At 52.5% G+C, this 23,500-nt stretch overlaps 1 protein-coding gene across 1 annotated transcript; it reads right to left on the bottom strand.

Annotated features, from left to right (window-relative positions):
* On the bottom strand, window positions 1-22,862 carry LOC125281961 (SH2 domain-containing adapter protein F-like). The gene is given in 8 exon segments (XM_057312862.1): window positions 1-924; window positions 2,161-2,280; window positions 2,424-2,595; window positions 3,787-3,927; window positions 5,502-5,708; window positions 7,868-8,009; window positions 21,251-21,372; window positions 21,751-22,862. Coding segments are annotated over 6 exon segments (678 nt in total). The 5' UTR covers window positions 7,902-8,009; window positions 21,251-21,372; window positions 21,751-22,862; the 3' UTR covers window positions 1-920.
* Window positions 22,863-23,500: the final 638 nt, after the last annotated feature.

The raw sequence follows: 23,500 nt of genomic DNA, 5'->3' as shown, positions 1-23,500 counted from the left end.
TAGGCCCGAGATAATGGCTGAGGCTGACAGTGACCACACAGGCCCTGGGGAAGGGAGCTAAGGGCCTGAGGAAAATGTGCAGTCCCTGGGGGTGGTAGAGAGGGGAGGCAGTGAGTAGTCCCCCTCCCCTGTCTGCCCTATGCCATGGCCCAGGCCCAAAGCTGTGGGCAGCAGCTTGGGCCTTGCTTTCCCTCTCCCTCTCACAGTTTGGAGAAAACCCCTAACCACAATCCACTTGGGATAATCACCTCTCCCCAAAACTACATTATATCTTCTCCTTGAGGGACAGATCTGGCCAAAAAGGGCAATAAAGTGGCAACAAGCCTCCATCTGGATAACTGACCTCCTGGGATAAAGTCCCAAGCAGAGTCATTGCCCAACCCTCAGGAGTCTGGGTGGGACTAGCTGGGCGGTAGGGCCAGAGCTGACATGGCTTCTGGAGGAAGCTGTTTAATCACCAGTGAAAGCCCTTCCATTACAGAGAGCAGAGAAACCTTAATTGTATTTCAGAGAAGCCATTTATATGCAAGCGAGGCTCTGGCGGACAGCTGCTGGTGGGGCTGGATCAGCCTGGGCGGAAGCAGCATCCAGGCCTGCCTCCCCTTTTACTCCCCAGGATAAGGCTGAGCCCCGCCCTGCTCCTTTCACAGAGCCAGACCCTTGCCGTCTCAGCCTTGGACTGTTCCAGACTTGAGGACTGGTGGAGCGATGCAATGGAATAGTGCGGTTCTTGTAGTCCGACTGAACTGAACTGGGTCCAAATCCTGCTTTTGGCACTTTGTTACCTGGTGGCCTTGAGCAAGTCACATACCTCTTTGTATTTCTTTCTGTCTATAAGAAAGAGATTCATCTTCCAGGTTGGCAGTTGGTTTGGAGACGGTGAATACACGGCTCAGCACACAGTAGGTGCTCTGTGACTCTTAACTGTTAAAGCAACACACATTCCTAGGGTTATATCAGATTTTTGACAGATGAACTTTTCCTAAATGCTCCTTTGATTTTATGACAGTTGCAGAGTATGAGAGCTGCAAGAAACCTAAGAGGTACCCATCAATGCATTTTGCAAAGGGAGAAACCACGGCCCAGAGAGGTTCCATGATTTGCCTGGGGTCACAAAGCTAGTTTTATGAAGCCCAAGAATAAAATTCAGGTTGTTTGACTCTAGACTGGCATTTTCCCATTATCTTTTAGTTGAAGTTCAATAATTATCCTCAAATGTATCTGTTTAATAGTCCCACATTGCTGTATATTGCATTTGTTTGAAGTGGGGGTATACCTGTATTCTAATGCCCCTGAGAAATGTGGTAGGAGGTGGTACAGATGTCCCAGGAGTGACGGGGGCGACGCGAATGAACCCACCATCTGACAGGCTGCCATGTGGGGGGCAGGCTCTATCGGGCAGGACTCCTGGATACCGAGGGGAGGGCTGGCCATTCTGGTAGGAGGCCAGTGCTGCTCTGTGTCTATCTACTCCCTAGGAGGAAGGCTGATGGGAAGGGAGCGCCCTGCCTCCCCCATCTTCCTGGATCCTTTAAAACTCAGTTATCAGCCACTAGCGCCCAGTCCTCCTGCCCACTTCTTCAGAGTGAACGATAGCTTTGTGTCCACTGCTCCACCCTCCTCCCAGGATCCAGCCTCCGCCTCCCCCTGCAGAGCCCCTCAGGCAAAGTTCCTATCTCCTTGCCGGTGCTTCAAGAACATCTGGACTGCCATTAGTAAAGATGAAGGTGATAATTTATTTAGCACTTAGCACCATGTTAAGTGCCTCCCATATATTATTTCATTGGATCCTTCCCTATAAGGTAGATATTATTATTCCCCTACTTTATAAGTAAGAAAACTGAGGCCCAGAGAGGTTCAGGGGGCCCCAGGACGCACAGCTGGTAAGTGACATAAACTTTGGAGCTGGACACTGTAGCTTGACTGTTTCCTCTAACGGACTCTGAGCTCCTTGAGGTCAGGGGAGGAGCCTCAGACTGCTCCAGGTCCCTAGGGCCCAGAGTCAGCAAAAGTTCCTGGGGATGGACTTCTCCCCAGCTTGGCTGGGCATGGGGGGAAGGTTGGAGTCTTCTCCTGTCCTGCTGGTTGTCTTCCCATGGATCCTCCTTGGTGCCATCCTCACAAGCCCATCCTGCCTACCGCAGGCCCACCCCGACTCACTTGAGGGACAGGGAGAAATCGTTCTTGCTGGCCTCGCTGTCGCACACCAGGTAGCTGGCCTCTTTGCACGTCCGGAGCACGTTCTCGGCATCTGTTCCACTGATGGCCCCGTGGTACCAGCTGAGGACAAGAGAGAGGAAGGGGGCATCTCTGCTGGGTCCCTCGCCGTCCTGGCCCACCCATTCTGGGTGTCCCCTGCAGGCAAGCCAGTGGCAGGAGGGGAAGGGAGGGGAGAGAGTCCCCAGCTGGACACAGACACTCACACCTGGTTTTCCAGAGGCAATGTTGGGTCTGTCCACTCCCCAAGGGGGCTGCTGGGCTCCACGTTTAGGGGCTTGGCTGACTTGGGGTTCCCTGCAGAGAGTCGGGGAGGTAGCCGCCCCTTCTCCTCCCGGCCAGGTGACAGGCAGCTCTTCTCAGATCCTTCAAACTGGGCTGTGGGGAATATACCAGTCATAGACTCTGAGGACCCTAGAGATAGAGCCCTATAGAATAACCAGGACTCCACCATTTTCTGCCAAAAGGGGTCAAAGGAATGTTCTGGAAGGGTGGGACATGCTCCTGGGCTTGACTGGCTGTGGGGGTGGGGCGCAGCCCTCCTAGGCCACACCGCACCTACCAGTCCCTACGCTGTGGGAGGAGAGGGGAGAGAAGCAACATGAGAAACCACTTAAACTTCTCCCTCTGGAGCAGCTGCCTGCCTTCCCCTGTTCCATTCCCCCTCCGGGTGGCTTCAGCGCCGATAATATCGTTTCTTTCTCCTCCTCAGAGTTCATGACCGTTCTCCATATCACCCTGCCAAGCCATTCTGTCGAAGTGACTTATGCATTTGAGAACAATTATCCGATTCCCCTTGGTGCCATCCTGACAGGTTCATCCTGCCCCAAGCCGCCGCCGGCCCGCCCCTCCCCCGCCGCCAGGGTTGCTGCCCACAGGCTCCCCGCCCCCACCGGAGACACCCAGCTGAGGCGGCTCTGCCCTCCCAGACCAGGGCAGGCCCACCACTGAGCCAGCACGAGGGAGGAAGCCAGTGGGTCACATGAGCACAGGCACCCACGGACAGGCGATGGAGACCCTCCTTCATCCTGCATTTACAAAGTACCCCTCACACTCAGGCACAAATGTACAAACAGGGGTTCACAAGCACTTGGCTGCCCGTTCTGTACCAAACTGACAGAGATGAAGTGTTCGGTGCTTCCTTTCTCCTCATTTGGGCTTTTTCTCTCCTTGTAGCGCTTTCAGGACCTTCCTGTCTCTCAGTCACCAGATGCAAGGACCAGACCCGTCCCTTGCCCGAAGGGGTCAGACACTTCCTATGCTAGCATCACCCCCACCTCAAGAGTTACTTGCATTGCCAAAGGATTGGGTCAGGCAAAATACTCACAAAGAAGTGAATGTAAAATAGTGGATTTCTGTGGCATGGTGGGCAAGATATTTAGAAAGGGACTCCTTTAGAAGACACCTTCCCCACACCTTTGGGAGGAAGGAGGAATGTGTATTTTGTCCCTTCTTTCTTCCTCCAGGTTCTCCAAACCCTACCCCACTTCAGCTCTGCCAACCCAAGCCCACAGGGCCTGAGGCGTGAGAGGACATGTCACCCTGGCCAGAAGCTCCCACAGGACCCACCGCTGCCGTCCTCCAGGCTGGGCTCAGGGAGGGGTGAGGCTGGACCGGAGATGTCCCTGTCCCTGTCAGGCAGGGAGCAGCTTCTGTCCAGCTGTCCCACCGGCAGAGGCCAAGGTAGGTCTTTGATGACCTTAATGTCAACTGGAGCCAGTAGCAGCAGGGAGAAGAGACACAGACAGGGACAGAGAGAGAGACAGAGAGAGGCAGAGGTTGAGACACCAAAACCCAGAGCCAGGACACAGAATAGCCTAGAAAGGAGGAGGGTAAGAGCAGAGGCAGGGACGGGTTCTGAGGGGGGAGCAGGACTCTCGGAGGGTTGGATGGAGCCACAGTGACCACACCAGGCTGCGTAGTCGAAGGGGGGAGGCACAGGTAGCAAAGAGCCGGAGGCAGAGTCTTGCCCTGCCAGCCGTGTGGGTCCCCTTCACTTGAACCCTCATAAGCCTCCAGGGCCCAAAAGGACCAGGAAAGGAGGAAACGAGGGACAACGAGCTGCCCTCGCCTCCCAGCACCACACCCAGGTTCCCACAGCCTCCTGGCACCCTCAGACTTGCCGCCCTTCCTCCTTTTCCCCACGGCCTGGGAAGCCATGGGCAGTGAGACGGACAGCCCAGCTCCAGGCTGTCATGAATACTCCGATGTGGGGGCAGATGTTTTATTGAAATTTACCCCCCACGCCCTCAATCCCGAGCCCTGACGATTAAGAGAGGGATGCCACTGGCGGCTGCAGGGCTGCTAACGAGGTTTCCTAATGACGAGCATAGATTTCCCCATTAAGCAATCCAAACAGTATTGATTCTCCAAGGAGACTTCTGGAGATAAACGGTCCCACTCAATGGTGCATGCTTTACCGGAAACAAATCAGAAGCCTGTGGTTTCCTACTCGCTGCCAGGGAGGGGAGGACAGGGCAGAGAGCTGAGTCCGGCTCCAGGATGAGCCCCGTGCCCAAGGAGGGGTGGGGGGCCCTGGGAGTGGGGGTGAAGTCGAATGGCATTTACATCCTTTATGTTCTCACCGAATCAAGAACCCAGGAGCTAAAGCACTCTCCAGGCTCTCCAGGCTGCAGCAGCACCCACTCAGACCACCAACACACACCTTCCCAGGTGGGACTCCAGGCCTGGGATAGGCGCTGGGGTGCTTGGTACAGGAGAAACCTAACCCTCATTCAACAAAGGGCATTTCTCACAGCCTCCCTCTCCCCACCAGTTCCTGCTCCTCCGAATTCCCCCCCGGGGCACAGGCGTCCCTGGTCTGGCACAGTCTGCTACTGGGAGACACAGCTCTCTGATTCAGGGCTGGGTTCTCGAAAGGTTATACACACAGCCGTTTTCCTTGTCTGGGGTGTTCAATGCCTTCTTTTGTTAAATGTAAGTATTTAACATATGTCACAAGTTTTATCATTTTGTTTGGAATTTCTTTATTTTAAAATAGGCCCTGTCTCCCAAAAGACGGAAGTGGCCTAAGCCTCTTGGCCTCTGAGAGGTGGTGATGCAGGGAGACCCTTCATCCTCCTGTGCCCATTCCCTGACCCCGCACACAGTGCCGCGCCCACACTGCCCAATTCACCAATCTCTGTGATGCGCTCAACCGTGCTTCCCTGGAGCCCAGCTGCTGGGCCTCCCCCAACCCCTGGGGTCCACTCCTTCCCTGCCCCTGGGCCTGGAGAGCTGTTTAGAGGCCCCAGCAGGCCCACCCTCCCCAGCCAGGGGCTTACCTGTAAAGGCTTTGGAAATCTGCTCCTTCTTCCACTCCCAGGGCTGGTCATACTCCTCAGGGGGCCTCTCGCCATCCTCTGGCAGCCGGGACTCCCGGGGCTAGGGGGCCCCCTCACCCTCTGGGGTGGTCCCCTCCTCCTCTGGCTCATAGGGCGTGTCATATAGAGGCAGGGGCTGAGCTGCCGTCTCCTTGGAGCTCCGGATCTCTGCCAGGGCAAGGTGGCGGGGAGGTGTGAGAGCATCCCTGGCTGCCCTCCTCAGCTCCTCTGGCAGCGCCCTCAGCAACACACCAAGCCTCCTTCAGAAGAGATGCCACTGGCTTTGGGGGCCCAATGGCCGGACATCTGGTGTCCCTTGCCCTTAAAACACCTCTGGGGTTCCAAAAGCATGGGATCCAATGGAGGCCAGGGCAGAGAAGCACCAGAGTGAAAGACAGAAAGAGATCCTTAGGTGGCCAGCAAGGGCTTAGGAAATGAGGCTTACACGTTTTGGAAACGGAGGCAGGGTCCTCTCCTAATCCACCTCCTTTTGGCTACACAGCTCCAGTTCTTCCTTTGCATCCCAAGCTGTATCATTTGACAATCCGAAAATCCTTCTTCGTTGCCCAGATACTCCTGATCACTCCCTCCTTGAAACTGTCCCCTCTGACAAGTCATTTTCGTGGTTGTCCTCTCCCATCACCCTTGGACTCTTCCCCTGGCCCCTCTCGGTCTCTGTTCCCCAGAACCAGGTCTTAATTCGCCCACATCCTTGCCCAGTCTCCTGGCACCCTATACACTTCCGGTTACCTTCAAGATCTTTCACTTTAATGTTTCAAACTTGCCACTTTCCCCAGAAGTTCTTCTAGTCAGTTCTGTGATTCCCTTTTTGGGATCGTTGACCGCAGTGAAAATCTAATAAAAGCTATGGGGCTACTCCCCAGAAAAATGTGCAAATTTCCATATACAATTCCAGGGCATTCATGGGCCTCCAAGGGGTACACACCCCTCTGATCTAAATAGGGCAGTCTCCCTCCCACTTTCTCCTTCTCCGTCCACTACACTGCTCTCGTCGGTCCTGGCCCCCGTTCAGCGTCTAAATTCCACCTGTTCACCACCAGTACCCGATGACTCTTACCCTCGTCTCTCCACGTCTAGATTACTACTAGGGTGAACCTCCACTCTCCCGGCTCATGTTTCCACGAGCTCCGTGGAAGAACACTCCTGACCGCTCTCTGGCCCCCACCCCTCTCCCAAGGAGGGAGAGCAGCTTATCTGATCACCCGTAGATGCTCGCTCTCTTTCTCAGCTCTGCCTTCTGGCTCTTTCTTCTCCTGGCCCCCATGAGAGGGCTTACAGCTGTGCCTCATGGCCCAAGCCCGAGTGGGCAAGTTTAACTCTGTGAAGTATTAAGCAGCCCATTGTGGGAGACACAGCTAAGTCATGTTCTCCAATCTATTTTATCAGTAATAAAACTGACATTCTTGTCTTCATCAGTCTGTTACCTTGATTTGACTTCTCAATGATCTCCAAGCTCAGGAGGGGAAGAAAGCCATGTTAATTATTGCTCCCTTAAAGCCTCAGCAGTTTCCACAACTGCTAACTCATCTTTCTGATGCCCAGTTCTTCTGGTCTGTTCTGTACACCGCAGCCTCAATAATCCCCTTAAAATGCCATATTGTTTGAGAATTCATATTAGTTTCCCTCCTCTTCTGGAGCAAGTCCAAATGCCTCGTTCCAGCCTTTGAGGCCCTTCACTGCCCCTGTGGCCCCTCTCATCTTGGCTCCTCAGTATGCCCAACACTAAAACTACCCCTGAGCAAACCTTCCTTTCATCCTGCCTTGGACTGACTCACCCCTGTCCTCCTCTCGGATCACCCCCATTCACTCTTTCCCTGGATCCTCTCTTGACCTCTGCTCTGCTCCCCAAGACCAGGTCTTATTCGTTGCTGTCTGCCCCCGCTCCTTGACAGGCTTGCCCTTCTCAAGCCATGTGGTTCCAATTGCCATAAAGATGTTTCACTCTGACATCACATCATCTCAAGTTCACCACCTTCCCTAAAGTTAGTGATTCTCTTTTTGGGTTCCATGACTCCCGGTCCAACCACTGTCCTGCCCTTCCTGACTGTCCTCACTCTATCTGCCTGACCTTTGGTGGCCTTCTCTACCACCTCACATCTCAGGCACCACAGGTCATCGCTCCTTCTCCAAGACGACTCTCTTGAAGGCAGTGGCCAAGGACCCAAGGGGGTCCACGGTGGACCCATGGTCTCCAAGGACCCAGTAAAGGGATCATGGAACCACTCTTAGTCTTGTGGGTCCCAGAGCCTGTTGTGCAAATACCCAGGCTTCAGAGAGCAATCCCCTAGCCTGACTCCATCACGCACCAGCCATCATCTTTTGGGCCTCATAGGGCTCCATGTAGCCATCATTTTCAGGGACCTTCTCTGGGGCTCCTGAAGCTCCTGCTGGGCCTTCGCCAGTCTCCTGAACATCAAATGGGTCCGCGTAGTCTTCGAGGATTGCCAACTGTGGGAAGACAGTGAGGAGAGCAGGCTTCAGACATCTGAGAGACAGCTCTGCTTCTCCCCAGGTGCTTTGTCCATGGGAGCGAGTCCTGGAGAGAATGTCTTAGACCCAGAGCCCGAGGTATCCAAGGGCAGGCTCTGAGCTTGGATGGGGACAAGCTCTGGGTCTTCCTCTGCAGAGTCCCCTACTAGACTGCCAGCAGAGTGGCAGATCTACCTTTTCTGTCACTTTTGTGCCTCTGGGCCATCCCATAGGTTAAATGGCCAGGATGAAGCTCCGAGCATTAAGGCCTGCCTCAGTCCGGGTCTAGGCAGGGCAATAGAGGTGTTTAACACCAGATGGTTCAACAGAAGGAATTAATTCAGAGAGCCAGTTACAAAGGTGTTGGAGGAATTCAAAGAACAAGTAGGGAATAGCAGGCAGCTCAGAGATTAACTCGGTCCATGCCCACAAGTTCAATCCCAGATGCTGAACAAAGAAAAATTTGCGGACCAGCGAGAAAAGAAAAGCCAACTACTCACTTTATGGCACAGTTCTGCTGGTTTATCCTGAGAACATTCATCAGCATGTCATATGTGTATTATTATATTCATTTTAAGGAAACGGAGGCTCAGGGCAGGTAGGGAACAACGTGCCCAAGACCGTTCCACGTAAGTGGAGGAACCCAATTGGAACTTGTGTCCTTTGTGCAATATTATGCTGCCAACCTGCCCCCAGTGGGGATCTTGGCCGTTCTGGGAGAGAGACCACCTTAGGACAGCCCTGAAGAAAGCCAGGGTTTGGGCTCTGCTGAAATCCCCTGGTTCCTGGAGGACAAGAACAGGAAAGGCGTAGCCTTGACCCTCCACATCCCACACTGCCCCTTTCTCCCTCACAAGTGGTTCATGACTAACCCTCCGTCCCTGCTCCAATCAAGGCAGAGCGAACTCTAAGCCACACGCCCTGAGGAAGAGCTCAAGGTGCTCAGGGCGGGGTGCAGCTGAGGACAATAGAGCTTTTCTCCAAGCTGGGCACAGGCTTCTCGAAGGGGGGAGGCTGAGGTGGAGACAGAGCCCAGCCCACCCAGGGCTGCCAGCACCTCGGGGGAAGCACCGCACACTGAGTTGACAGGCATTGACAGGAGGTGGCTCTGGGGCCTGCGGCATGAGGAGGGGTCACTCCTGCCTCTTCTCCATCCTTGGTGGAGGCTTTGGGTCTGGGCCAGATCAGGATTGTGGGAGCCAATTGAGCAGGGAGGCTATGGGGACTGATTGCCTGCCCACCACAGAGACTCCTCCTGCATGTTTTTTTTTTTTTAAAGATTTTATTTATTTATTCGATAGAGATAGAGACAGTCAGCGAGAGAGGGAACACAAGCAGGGGGAGTGGGAGAGGAAGAAGCAGGCTCATAGCGGAGGAGCCTGACGTGGGGCTCGATCCCATAACGCCGGGATCACGCCCTGAGCCGAAGGCAGACGCTTAACCGCTATGCCACCCAGGAGCCCCTCCTGCATGTTTTTTGAGCCCCCCGCCGCCTGTGCTGGGCCTGGGAGGGGTCACAGGGATGGGGGGCACTGAGTCCCGGGAAGCTGCTCAGTGAGAAGTGCCTGGCCCAAGCCCCAGTCCCCCCAACTCTACAGAGCCCCCCCTCCCCCAGCCCTTCCCTGACCAAGCCAGTGCCCTTCCCACTGGAGTCCTGGGCTGGACTTGAGCTGTGACCCCTCCCAGGCCCAGCACGGGCCTCCCTGGGGCTAGCCCACGGTGCCTGTAGGCAACCAGGCAGCAGCTCTGTGGGCAGCTCAATGGCTCCTCTGTTCCATCCCTGACTCCACACCCTGCTCCAGGAAACCCTAGCCCCCCGCCCTAGGCGGGTCACCCAGAGGAGCCACCCACGGGGCCGGGAGTCCGGAGCAGAAGCAGAAACACCTGCTGGAAGGTTGGCAAGAAGGGCACCCACCCTGGGCACATAGGATCCCTGTCAGAGGCCAGGGCTGCCTTCCCAGTGGTTTCCAGGTCACGTGAGGAGGTGAAACTGCTCTGTGGGGGAAAGCTGCTTCTGCAGGCTTCTGACACCTTTGCTCTACCCTGACTTATTTTGTTGATGGGACCTTTACCTGACCGCTGTACTCACTGTGGTATACCACATCCGTCACAGGGCCTGGCACAGGGTAGGCGCTCAGTGCACATTTACTCGATGCTCCAAAGGTCTCCCTCTCCTCAGACTCTATCTTCTGGAGTGACACAGACTCTCAGATCCCCATTCGCCCCCACTCTGACCACTCTGACAGACCAGGAGCTGCTGTGGGAGCAGGCTGTCAGGAGAACCAACATTTGAATGGGCAGCAAAGCCTCTGGTTCAAGAGCAAAAAGGAAGAACTGGCAGGAAAGGCCCCTAAAACCAGAGCTAATATTTAGGCAAACCCTCTGGTAGACAGAATGCTACTGAAAGGCTGAAATACTTCCAAACTAGTAGGCAAGTAGCTGCTGCTCAGAGGTCCCCTTGTCCCCACACCTCCTGCCAACCAGATCCCCTCCCTCCTGCTGTCTAGCAGGCTCCAGACCAGGCTCTTGTGCCTGTTCCAATTGGGCAGTGCCCCTCCCAGAGCCGCTGTCCTGCTTGGCTCTCCTTCCTGCCTCAGCCTCTCCTGAGATAGCTGGCAGGCCCACCATCTGGCGTGACCTTCCGCTCTGCAGCTGGACCCTGCTAGGAGTTCCTGACCCCACCCATGGGGCTTGCCAGTCCAAGGGGAGCTAGGAGGGGGCACATGCCACAGGATTTGGGCTCTGCAAGGTCCCCAAAGTCTACCCCTCCCCCTTTCCTCCATGTCTTCAGTTGACATCTGGAAGCCTCTGGTTTTTCTCCTGTAGAATATCTCATAGGATTGGGAAGAGGACAGTGAGTGTAAAAGTCCTTAGTTTGGAGGCTAGAATGGAGTCAGTGCTCGATAGATGTTAGCCCTGCTGCTGATCTCTTCTATTCAGACACTAAAGCCCAGAGTTTAGGTGCTCGACAGGGTACACAGACGGCATCAGTAGAGACAAGACTGCGACCCAGGTCTCCTGACTCTCAGTGCCTTGCTGCAGATTTTCCAGACAACTTGGGAAATGTAGCATCTTCTCTCCTCTACTCGTAGATTTAAAATACACTTCAGCATGTTAAAGGCTCTGAGCAATCGTGTAGCAAAGAGAGCTGTCTAATTTTGTTTAACTCGGCATTTCTCCAAAGTATTTAACCGTGAAATCCTTTCTCTGCTGAAAGTCTGTCAGTTTTGGAAATGGTATACTATTTACCTTCCCCAAGATCAAGCTTTTTGCACCCTCTGTTCCCACTTCCTGCAACGCCCTTCCCAATTTTATCTGCCATGGAAACTCCTTCACATGAAACAAATTTGTTATCATCTTTTTCTAAGTACGAAGAAATGTCATGCTTGTAAGACATTTGAACATCACAGACACACAATGGACGTCAACAACCCTTTTAAGGTGTGTCTGGGGCCACCTCAGGCCTGGGTGGCTAGTGCTGGCCTTCAGGTTCAGGAAATGGTGAACTCAGCACGGGATGCACTCTTCATTCCTTCTCTGAGTCTCCTTCCCGTGCTCGGTGAACACTTCCCATCTCCTGTCTGCAGGGCTCCCCGAAGATGCCACGGTCCCATGGCATGGTGTCGGCAGCCAGTCTGCCATCAGGCTACCTGGCTGTGAACCTCAGCTCTCCTACTGGCTAGCTGTGAAACCATGTGATCCAACACTCCTGTGCTTCAGTCTCCCTATATCACCTGGGGATAATAACAGAATCTTCCTCATAGGGTTGTCAGAAGCTACTGGGCTAAAACATATCGGCTGCTTCAAAATGGTACCAGGCACACGGTAGGTATTAGGTAATTGTCTGCCATTATATCATTAAAGATGAAAAGACCAAATTTCTGGGTCCTCCAGGAGCTCACAGTGACAGCCACAAAGCAAACTCCAAAAGAGTGAGGTACCTTGAGGTGCTGTGAAGCCCCGGGGCTGCGCCCCAGACTCTGGAGGAAACGCAGGCTCACTGCATGCAGGGACTGGGCTCCCCCTCTGCTCTCGCATGACTAGCGTCCCGCTGGTTCTGCGGGGAGGGCAAGCTGGAGGGGGCAACAGCTACCCTTCCAAGCCCCAGGCCCCAGCCAGCTGCTCCCACCCATGTTCCCCAGCGCCCTAGCCGTTCCCAGCTTCCAACAGGTGGAGTTCCAGGGCTGACTGAGGTGTCACTGAGTCACTGACCAAGCCAACAAGCTGCAAATGCCTTCCCGAAAGAGTGCCACAGCATGAGGAGGCAGCAGTGGGAGGAGTGGACGGGCCTGCCATAAAATCCCCTGGTAGCGCAGGCCTCAGCAGTAGCCCCCCAACCCCAGCAAGGCACCAATGGCAGCAAAGATGGCCAGCCCAGGCCCCAAAGGGGTAAGAGATCTAACCAGTCCGCAAAGGTCCGGGACCCTTCTCTTTTCCTCCCTCTGCCTCCCTCGGAGGACATGTGCAAAATAAACAGATCAGAACTCCAGACTCAGTGGAAGTTATAAGAAGAAAAAGCAAGAACAAACAAACTCAAAAAAGGCAAGGACCAGGTCTTCTAGGTGGTGGGTCCCTTTGAGCACCCAGGCCAGTGTCACTTAATGCTATAGAAATCCTGGCACGATCCTGCAGCAGCAGCCCCTACTCGCCCTCCTGACCCTGAGGCAGAGATGTCTTGTTTGACTTCAGACACCCTCAACGTTTCCTTCCCTTTCCTCTTTCTACCTGTCTTTCACTTGTTTCCAAATTTGGGCCTGGAGGATCCAAGTCCACGTGGACGCCATGTATGAGGTGTATCTATTTTTTAAAATTCTTGATATTTTGGGCCCTGTGAACCCCTGTGAGAATCTGGGAGCTCTGAGCCTTTTCCCAGAAAAATGCTCATGCACCCAAATATTTGCACACAATTTCTGGAGCTTCATGAACCCCAGAAGCCTCTCCATGAGCTAAGAACAAGAGCCCTAGTTTCAGTGCGTCCAGGGTGCCTGTCTTATTGTTCACATCATCTCTTTCTCTGCCTCTCTGTCACACACACACACACACACACACACACACACACACACACACACACATGCGCGCACACACATCTTGGCAGGATAGAGGCAAAGGACACACTGTGCAGATGGTCACAGGCAGCTCAAAGCTTCATCCAATTAGGGCCCCTTCCCCGTCCCTCTTTCCTAATTAGATCAGGTGTTTCCTGTTGAAGATCTGAGAAAAGGGAGCAAAGAAAGGAAGGCTCCGTTCTCTCACCCCTCTGCCCAAAGTGTGGCCTGGAGGCCAGACAGGGCCCAGCACCGTGAAGGAGTTCTTCCTATGGCCAGATGGCGAGGCCCTGCCTGCCTGGTTCAGGGTGTGGCTCCTGCTGCTCCCACACCTGCCCTGCCAGTCCTGCCCAGATGGCCACCCTTGCCCCCTTGCCAAATGCAGCAGTGGGTCTCAGGGAGGGCCAGTAGCCAGAGCCCTGCATGGGGAGGTCCTCTCAGGGCCCTGTCTAAATCCCCATTCTTTCCTGCCCGCCACATTCACTTTCCACAGGGCTCATTTCTCCTCAATCTTCTCATCACAGAAGTATTTCCACCCATTTCATCAAACCTCACGACCCAGGCCCTCTCACAGGGTTCTGACCCACCCACCAGCTACTGGGCTCCAGAAGAAGAAGAAGGAAAGTGGGCCAGCCTAAGGCACATCCTGGTCTACAGTCCCTATCTCACCTCAGGAAGTGACCCCACAGCAAAAAGCCAAGAAGACCCGCATGGCTGAGAGGAGAGGAACAGAGAATCAGGACAAAACACTGCACAGAAGAGAAACTCCAGCTCAGTGGGCCAGCTCACCACTCAGGCACAGCAACTTGGGTTTAGGATAAGGGGCTAAGGTACCTAGCCTGGACTCTTCCTAAGGGAAGACTCTGGGATCCCCCAAACTCTGCTCCTAAACGAGAGGAGCTGCTCTCAATGGTGGGAGGCTCCAGGTCAGGGCCCGCAGAGACCATGTCCCTGCCCCTGAGCCAGTCTGATGGCGTCCTGGATGCTTCTCATCACACCCACTGAAGAAACCACAGATTGTGTAGCTCCTGGGAGATCCTGCTGGATTTCATTCCTGTCCCTGCAGCTGACAAAGGAGTCAGACACCTCTTGGCCCCTAAGGTCTGAACAGCCCACAGATCACAGAGCTGACCCAGGCTGAGGCGTGGATGCCCTCGGTGAGAAGAGGCTGTGGATCACCCACGGCCGTGTGGGTGCAGCCCCTTCCTTGGGAGTCTCTGTGGGGAAATGTACAAAAGGGAGCTGTGGTTAAGGGAGTCTCTGACCTTCGGGTCACCCTAGCAATGGACAGTCACCATTCAACGGATGTAGTTCACTCACCCCTTTCTGTGCTAAGCATGTCAGGCACTTGGGAAATACAGACATGAGGAGGACAATGGTCCTTGTCCTAGAGGAGCCCATGGCTTGGGGGGCAGCCTGTTAGGCCATTCCAAGACTGCAGAGAGGAAGGCCAGGGATAGCTCAGGCCCATGTGCCAATGGGCAGTGGTCAGGGAGAGGACACTAACTGGTCAATAGTAAGCACAAGGCCTAATAATGCTCCCTCTGCCTCACTGTCGCCACCACCATCACATCACCCAACAGTGCTGAATGGGTGGCCGGCGCCAGAGCGCCCACGTGGCCAGTGAAGGGGGGCCCAGCTTGGATGTTATCCCGCCTCCTCCCTTGATAAAGCAACTTCGTGCAGGTCACAGTCTGACTAGTTTTACGCAGCAGCCCCACTGGGATGGTAGTAGAGACTTATAAACTGGAGACACGGAGAGTTTACACATCTCAAGTGCTTAAGGCATCCTATCTTTTTCCTGCTGCCCATGGGATGGGTGCCTTTCAAGTCATGCCTCTGGGGTTCCCTTGGGGTCACCCACCCCAACATCGAGGCCTCAGAAAACACATCCCCTCACTTCCCTGAGACGTGAAGCACAGAAGCAGTCTTTTAGGCACTCTGTAGGGCCAAAAGTGTTTCAGAATTTAAATAGTTCAGACGTTGGAAGTGTAAAACTGTACATCTACCAAAAGTGACATATCTATCACCCCTGGCAGGGTCTGAGGCCATAGCCCCTAAGCTGACAGTTTAAAATTCCTTCACCTCCACCTTGAACACAAGTTTGCCCCAACACTACAAAAACTTTGGTTCTCAGACCATATCAGATTTCAAATTGCAGGCACAGGATTATGGAGCTCTTCGAAGTCCCACCCACCCAAATCCTATCACCTCACGGCCCACTGCCTGCCCTTCCTCTGACTTCGGAAGGACTAATGGCGCTCAGTCTATAACAGAAAGTATAGCACCTGATAATACTCTGTCTTGCGTTGTTCTCATTGTTTTTCGTGCCTTCATTTCATTTTTTTATAATAATATTTTTTATTATGTTAGTCACCATACAGTACATCCCTGGTTTTTGATGCAAAGTTCGATGATTCATTAGTTGCGCATAACACCCAGTGCACCATGCAATACGTGCCCTTCTTACTACCCATCACCAGTCTATCCCATTCCCCCACCCCCCTCCCCTCTGTAGCCCTCAGTTTGTTTCTCAGAGTCCATAGTCTCTTATGCTTCATTCCCCCTTCTGATTACCCCCCTTTCTTTATCCCTTTCTTCTCCTACCGATCTTCCTAGTTCTTATGTTCCATAGATGAGTGATACCATGTGACAATTGTCTTTCTCTGCTTGACTTATTTCACTTAGCATTATCTCCTCCAGTGCCGTCCATGTTGCAGCAAATGTTGAGAAATCGTTCCTTCTGATAGCTGAGTAATATTCCATTGTATATATGGACCACCTCTTCTTAATGCAGTCATCTGTTGAAGGACATCTCGGCTCCTTCCACGATTTAGCTATCATGGACAATGCTGCTATGAACATTGGGGTCCATATGGCCCTTCTCCTCACTACGTCTGTATCTTTGGGGTAGATAACCAGTAGTGCAATGGCTGGATCATAGGGTAGCTCAATTTTTATGCCTTCATTTCAATTGTAAATTACTGTGAAAGCAGAAATCCTGTTTTGTGCAGCATGCTGCATTTGTTAGGACTCTCTTGGTTTTAGGAAAATGGATTCATTTCAACTTTTTGAAAATGGAAGTAGAGTTGATATACACTTTATGTTAGTTTCAGGTGTATAACATAGTGATTGGACGAGTCTATACATTATGCTATGCTCACAAGTGTAGCTACCATCTGTCACCATACGATGCTATCACAATACCATTGACTATATTCCCTATGCTGTACTTTTAATCCCTGTGACTTGTTCATCCCATAACTGGAAGCCTATACTCTCCTTCACTCGTTTTGCCCATCCCCCAACCCCCTCCCCTCTGGCAGCCACTGGTTTCTATTTATGGTTCTGTTTCTGCACTTTTGCTTGTTTGTTTTACTTGTTAGATTCCACATATAGGTGAAATTGTATTTGGCTTTTAAAAACTGAAGTTTTGGTCTCATAACTGAATAAGTGTAGGAATAGCCTCTGATTCAGGTCCAGCTGGATCCAGGGGCTCTATTATTCCATCAGGATTCCATCTTACTGTCCTTTCTGTGTCTCTCGGCACTACTTCTTTGTATCATTCTTGACCAGGCTTTCTCTATGTGGTCGCCCCTAGACACTGGAGGTTTACAACACCTAGCTGAGCCATCCCCAGGGAGAGACAGCTTCTGTGTCCTGATGCTTTCACAAAAAACTCCCATTGATCACTCCCATTGGCCAGCTTGGTCCTAAAGCAATCTCCATAGCCAAGAGTGATGGTGTTCTCCTTGACCAAACATGGATCCCTGTTTCCCCATGGAACAAGGGCTTTCAGGCATTGTTGGTAGAACGCAAAGTGGTACAGTCTCCAGGAAGGGGCAATTACATATGCATTTTCCCTTTTACCCAGAAATCCCACCTCTGGGAAGCTGAACCATCGATGCAGTGGCAAACAAATGAATATGTGTGCCCAAGGCTGTTCATCGCAGAGTTACTCACAATAACAAAAGATTAAAAATAATCAACTGTCCATGAACAGAGACTGATTTAATAAACTAAGGCACATCCATAATTGGAGCTGCTGAAAGAAACGAAGAATAATATGATGGTTAATTTGATGTGTCAACCTGATTAGGTTATGGGGCGCCCTGATATTTTGGTCAAACATTGCTCTGGCTGTGTCTGTGGAGGGTGTCTCTGAATGAGATTAACATTTAAATTGGCAGACAGTGAAGCAGATTGCCCTCTCCCATGTGGGTGGGCCACATGCAATCAACTGAAGGCCAGAATAGAACAAAGAGGCCTTCCCTTTCCTGACTTAGAGAGAATCCCTCCGGCCTCATGGCCTTTAAACTGGAACATTGTTCCCCCCCCACCTTCAAACTGGAATGTTTGACATCAAGAGAGTGTAAGTAAATATTGGGGCTTTGTGTTTGCTGAGCGCCCTAATGTTGGTCACACAGATACTTTCAACACTACTTCCTGAAACAAATGAATGTGTTAATCAATTAACCCGGGTGTGAACGTTGATACTGGTGGGGCTAATTCAGCCTGGAAAGCAAGAAGATACTCATAGTGGTATCCATCTCTACAACAGATTGAAAGCGTGGCTGGTGATAGGCAGGGGAGGGGACAAGAGCCAAAATGGTGGTCCAACACAGTCTTGTGAGAGGGTGAAAATCTGAAAGGCAGAAAAATACACAGGCCTAGAAACATTTAGTCTGAGCCTGGGAGAGAATCAGTGGATCTGAAGCAGGGACTTGTCACAACCCTTGTTCATTTTTTGAGCACAGCAAGCTCAGAAGCCACCTTGTGCAAGTTTTAACACAATATCTTCTGATAAATTAGGCCATTTTGTGCTCTTCCTACTGTTAAGCTTGCTTACATCCAACTGCTTAAATTCCTTCATAGACTTTCAAATCATGAGGCCGCAGGGATTACGTGAATGTTCTGCGGTATTCCATCATCCCGTGTAACAAAACGTTTCCTGATAAATCACTAAAAATATCTGCTGCTTCATTAAAAGCAGATTTCTATTTGGTGATGCATGCACGAGAGGATGGAGTGCTGGCTTCTGATGGGCATTCCATCCTGCTGCCCACAGGAAAGCGCTAACAGGTGCAGCCAATGCACTACTGGCACACCAGCAGCCTTAAATCCAGAAATCCAGCCCCCTTGGTCCCTGAAGGGGGTGGGAGGGGCTTTAGCTGATTATGCCACGAAGGAAAACAGGTCAGACTTCCTTCTGGTATCCTTTGAGTCCATTTGCATTTTGTGATTACCCACCAGGTAAATATCACCTACTTATAGTGGACTTAAAATAGTTAAATGGGAACCTAGCTGACAAGACTAGACCCAGCCTCCACGGCCAGCAACTCCTTTGCAGTAAAGCCTTGAGGGAGAAGCCTCAGAGTCAAAACCCTGATTAAGGAGGAAAGAGGCTCACGTTAACTCTCACCAGATGATTCTCAACCTCAACAAAGGTTCCATTCTTTGTCCCTTAGATGGGACAATCTGGAAGCACATCCCCAGTGGGACTGTGCCCCAGTTTCTCAGTGGTAGCCTCTTCATTAACACAGACACTGTATTGGCTGCCCCTCTACCTTCCTTTCCTTCTCCACTTCTCAACTTCCTGAAATGAGCTACTTATACTTAAGTGTTTTTCTCAGGGTCTGCTTCTCAGAGAACCAAATCAAAACAATCCTAGAGGTCTACAAGCCGTCTCTGGGCCCAGCAGCACATGAGAGGGATTCCAGAGGCTGCTGGAAGCCGTGTTAGTACAGCAATGCGGTTAGATGAACTGGAACCACAGAGACAGAAACAGCAGGCTAATGGTAATATGGGGGCTGGATTCTGTTGAACCACTTACAGAGAGACTGAGATTCCATATGACTGCAGGTGTGCAAGCGAGCCCGCCTGAGATCAGCTGAGCTTGCCTTCTATCAGCAGAACTGTAGACTTCCGAGCAATAACAAAGGGTGGTTATTTGGACGATAAGATTTGGGGTCATTTGTTATGCAGCAATAGTAACGCTACATGATGCTCGATTTTTTAAATTGAGCTATAACTGACAAAAGTGCATGTTTTTAAGGCATATAATGTGATAATCTGATATACAAGGAAAAAATTGCTCCTATGTGTTACCAAACAAGGAAGAAAAGTATGGAGGTGAGCACCATCGCTTCCAGTGAGGTGGAGGGTGGGCAGTGGAGGCCAGAGCTGACCTGCAGTTTTTAGGTGGAGGTGACATGATGTTTCCATGTCACTGTGGTGAGAGAGAATTGGAGGAAGGTCTGGCAGCAGAAGCAGCTACGAAAGTATCAGAGACTCTAGAATGAAACACATCAGCCTGGGAGTACTATCTACCCCCCAGGCCGTAACTTCTTGATTCTCAAAAATCCTCCATGATGCATAAAATGGGAGAAGATATTTGCAAAACATATATCTGAAGAAGACTTGCATCTAGAATATATAAACAATTCTTCTAACTCAATATTAAGAAAACCCAAGTTGGTTTTTTTTTAAGGGCAAAAGACCTGAACAGCCACTTTCCCAAAAAAGGTTTTAAAATGGCAACTATATGCATGAAAAGATGTGTAACATCATTAGTCATTAAGAAAATGAAAATGAGGGGCGCCTGGGTGGCTCAGTCATTAAGCATCTGCCTTCAGCTCAGGGTGTGGTCCCGGAGTCCTGGGATCGAGTCCCACATCAGGCTCCTCCGCTGCAGGCCTGCTTCTCCCTCTCACACTCCCCTTGCTTGTGTTCAATCTCTTACTATTGCTCTTTGTCAAATAAATTAAAAAAAACTTCAAAAAAAAAGGATATGACCCATTATCCTGGCAAGAGAGAACCCATCCCTGATCCACCAGATGCCAGCCAGGGAACAGTGGCTACCATGGATCGGACGCAGAGCCTGGGGCCTGGAGGGAACTGCTGCTTCAGAAGAACCGCATAAGGAGATGCACGAAGGCTGGAAATCCTGGCTCCTAGGTCAGCATAGATACTCATGGAACCAGGCTCAGGTGTGTCCTTTAAGGTACCCCTCCCATCTTTTCCCATCACACATAGCAAGCAGGAAAGGGAATCCAGAGATCATTGACAAGAATCCCAGAAAGATTCCAAACTTGGTAAACGGCCAACGGGGAGACTGAGGCTGGAAAGTCCTGAATGCCCTGAGTCCATCTGCAAATTATCTTCCTCTGGCTTTGTCCCCTTCACACGCAGGATTTGATCTCCTTCCGTGTTTTTCCCCACTAGGTGCTGATGCAGTTCCAGAGATTGAACTACAATATGACAAGTTCCAAATACGGGGGCAATACAAAACCAAACACAAAACCAAAAAAGCATCTCAACGGAAGGAGCAGGACACAGTCTTCCTGGCCTTAGAGCGGAGAAAGGCAACCCCAGTCCTGGGGCAGGAAGGCGCTCTGGGGCGTACAAGTCTTAAAGACTCCCACTTTCAGTGGTTGTTGCTATTCCTGGGAAAGTCCCTGCAACCTCTAAATCTCAGGAGTTCTGAGGGGCTGTCTCTGCTGTTTGCCCAAATTCATTGACTGAAATGGACGCGTGCTCTGAGTAAGGGGGATTTGGGGGTGCCCTCCAGTGGCTAGGGAGAAGGGCTGGCACTTCTCCTTCCTCCCACATACAGTAGCTGATGACTCTGGAAGATTTCCTAGGTCAGGAACGAATATGAGAGTCTGTGCAAGTTTTCCATTACTGTAGGAAGTAAAAGACCCAAACCACACACCGGGCTCTAAAACAAAACAAGGGCTTTAATCTCCTAACATGCAAATCTATCACGGTACTATTTAAAACAACTAAATGGTGCCCCCTACATAAGGAAATAGATGGGGGGAAGGGGTGTGGAGTAAATGGGCGCAAGGATGCAGCTGCTGAGGAATCCCTGCAGGGCCACTGGACACTTGCTCAGCCCTGAGGTTGACTGCGGCCAGTTCTTCTTCTTGAGTGCTGCTGACCAGCTAGGACCGGGGCTCCAGCTGGCAGGACAGGGTGTAGCTAAGGACAGAGGGACACCTGTGAGTTGCCCAGGAGCTTCCATTCAAGAGTCCCTGCCAGTGTTTGCCCACAGCTGGAGTCTGGCGCCCCGGCAACAAGGCCTGAGGCTGCCCAGGGAAGGAGGATCCCAGGAGTGGCCAGCAGAAAGAGTCCACCCCGAACCTCACCGACCCAGCTCCTGATGGGCCTCACCTCTCAGCCTCGCTGAGCGGCTCCATAGCCTGGAACCAGGCCCAAAAAGGATCCTCGGGCTCTAGGGTGTAATTCTCGGCAGCCACCTGGAGCAGCATGATGTCTGTCATGACTTGATATTCCTGAGCAGAGAGAGAAGCACAGGATGTATAGGGAGCCTGGGAGGGGGGGCGGGGAGCTGCAGGGTCTGGTGAGGGTAGAGCATCGGGACCGGGCACCCATCCCAGGTCCTGGCACACATTGCCATCCTCCTCCCTGCAGATTCATCTGGTCTCCACCTGTTCTCAGAGGTGAGTATCAGTAGCCCCTCCTCCGGGAAGTCCTCCTGGATGCCATGCTCTGTCCCCATCTCCTAACGGGATGGGACTTGCACTGCTTTCTTCTCAAGGGATCCCAGGAAATGTGAGGTGGAGGGGATGGAGCCAAGCAATGTTCTTCCCAGGGACATCTCTGAGGCCCACTCCCTACCCTTCCCTGCGGGAAGCGCCACATATGCTCACCTTATTTCTTTTCTGGTGGTTGATCTCATTCCCCTGGAATGCAGACAAAGTCCATCAGAATGAGGCCCCTGGTTCTTAGGAGCACTTGATTCCCATCCCTTCTCATGCTGCACCATGGCCAGGACCCGTGAGGGGGCCGTGCATACACAGATAGTGGGCCTGGGATCTAGGCCAGGCTCTGGGGTCCAGAGAAAGGAGGACATGGGGCAGATGGACTGGCTACAGGTCGGGACCCTGCAGCACCACCCTCTCGGAAGACAGTAGGGGAGGCCGAAGCCTCAGGCAGGAAGGGGCTGCTGCGGCTACTGAGGTGCTTGCTGACGTGGAGGGTCCTGACTTCATTCTCCCCCCACGGGCAAACTCACCGGGGGAGGCTGAGGTCCACTCAGACAGACCTCATGCAGCTTTGCCTTCAGGAAGCTCTGCTGCTTCACCAGTCTTCGGCACCGGGAGCCGTGGCCTAACTGCAGCCTCACCTCGCTCATCCCTGAGATGGGCAACAGCCCCCAGGCTCACAGGGTAGCCGTGAGGCTGTCATGAGGAGAGGTTTGCCGAGTCCTGAGAGCTCAGGGCTCAGTACAGGGGCGTTCTGCTCCCAAACCTCCGGATTCTGGTCCCTCCCCCACAATCCTCAGGCTCACCCACCTCCAGATAGTCCTCCATGGCGGTATCTAACATCACCAGCTCGGTGAGAAAAGTGCCAAGGAAAGGCACGACACCCTGTGTCATGAGGGGGAGGGTTGGGATGAGTCCCTGCTCGCTGGTGTCCACAGGGACCCTCCACTGAAAATGCTCCAGCCTCCTAGCCCACCGCAGGGGCTCACGTGGAGCAGCCTAGGACCCTTAGCAGCCTCCCCCCCACGGGTTCCCTTTCCCCTCCCCCTCCCAGAACATCAGACTCCTCCTCATCACCTTCAGGGCCTGCTTTTCAAAAATGCCAGGGAATGGAGCACTAGGTCGGTCCCTCCCCACCCGCAAAACCCATTCTCTATGGACCACTCTGGGCCCTCCTCCTGGTCCTTTTGAAATAAGAATTGTAGAAGCTGTGGCCCCAGGAGCCGCAGCTGGAGTGGGAAGGACCCCCCCTTCCTGATCTTTCCTTTTTGGGAGGCTTCCAGCCCTCAGGGAGGAGCCCTCCTCCTCCTCTGACTTTGGAGGCCCTGGGCCTCAGGCACACTCACCTTCTTCTGCATCCTCTTCTGGGCTCCCCGGAGGGCCATCACCAGGGTGGCAAATCTATTGGATGGTCGCTCCTGCAGGGCCAAGGACAAGTTCCTTGAGACCATCATACCCTCAGGCCACTTGCCCCCACCATCTTGGACGTCAGAACCTAGACATCTGACCTAACTCATACTGATCCTGAGGCCCCATTATCCAGAAGCAGGCCGTGAGTGATTCCAGAACAATCTCATTCCAACATTCACTCCATGTGTGACCTTGAGCTTGCAGCCTGGCCTCCCCAAGCCTGTTTTCTCATCGGGAAACATGACAACTCCACCTATCTCCCATGGTCTCCTGAGGACTCAGGGTCCTATTACTCTCATCATTGTTGTGGCCCTCAACCCAGCCCAACCCCATCACTGAGCACAGGTCTGTCCTCTGGGCTCTCCAGGTTTGTAGAGGCCCCCACCTGGACCAGCTGTCAACACAGAGAGAGAGGGTGTGTAGGCTAGGGAGTCTGCTTGGACACCACCTGCTTGCCCCCTCGCCGCCAACGGCATCCGCACCTAGGCTGTCGCCACATTCATGC

The sequence above is a fragment of the Ursus arctos genome, unplaced genomic scaffold (genome assembly GCF_023065955.2).
Source record: "Ursus arctos isolate Adak ecotype North America unplaced genomic scaffold, UrsArc2.0 scaffold_16, whole genome shotgun sequence".
Classification (NCBI taxonomy): Eukaryota; Metazoa; Chordata; class Mammalia; order Carnivora; family Ursidae; genus Ursus; species Ursus arctos.
Note: the sequence above shows the minus strand (reverse complement) of the source record. Positions and strands in the feature narration are given on the sequence as shown.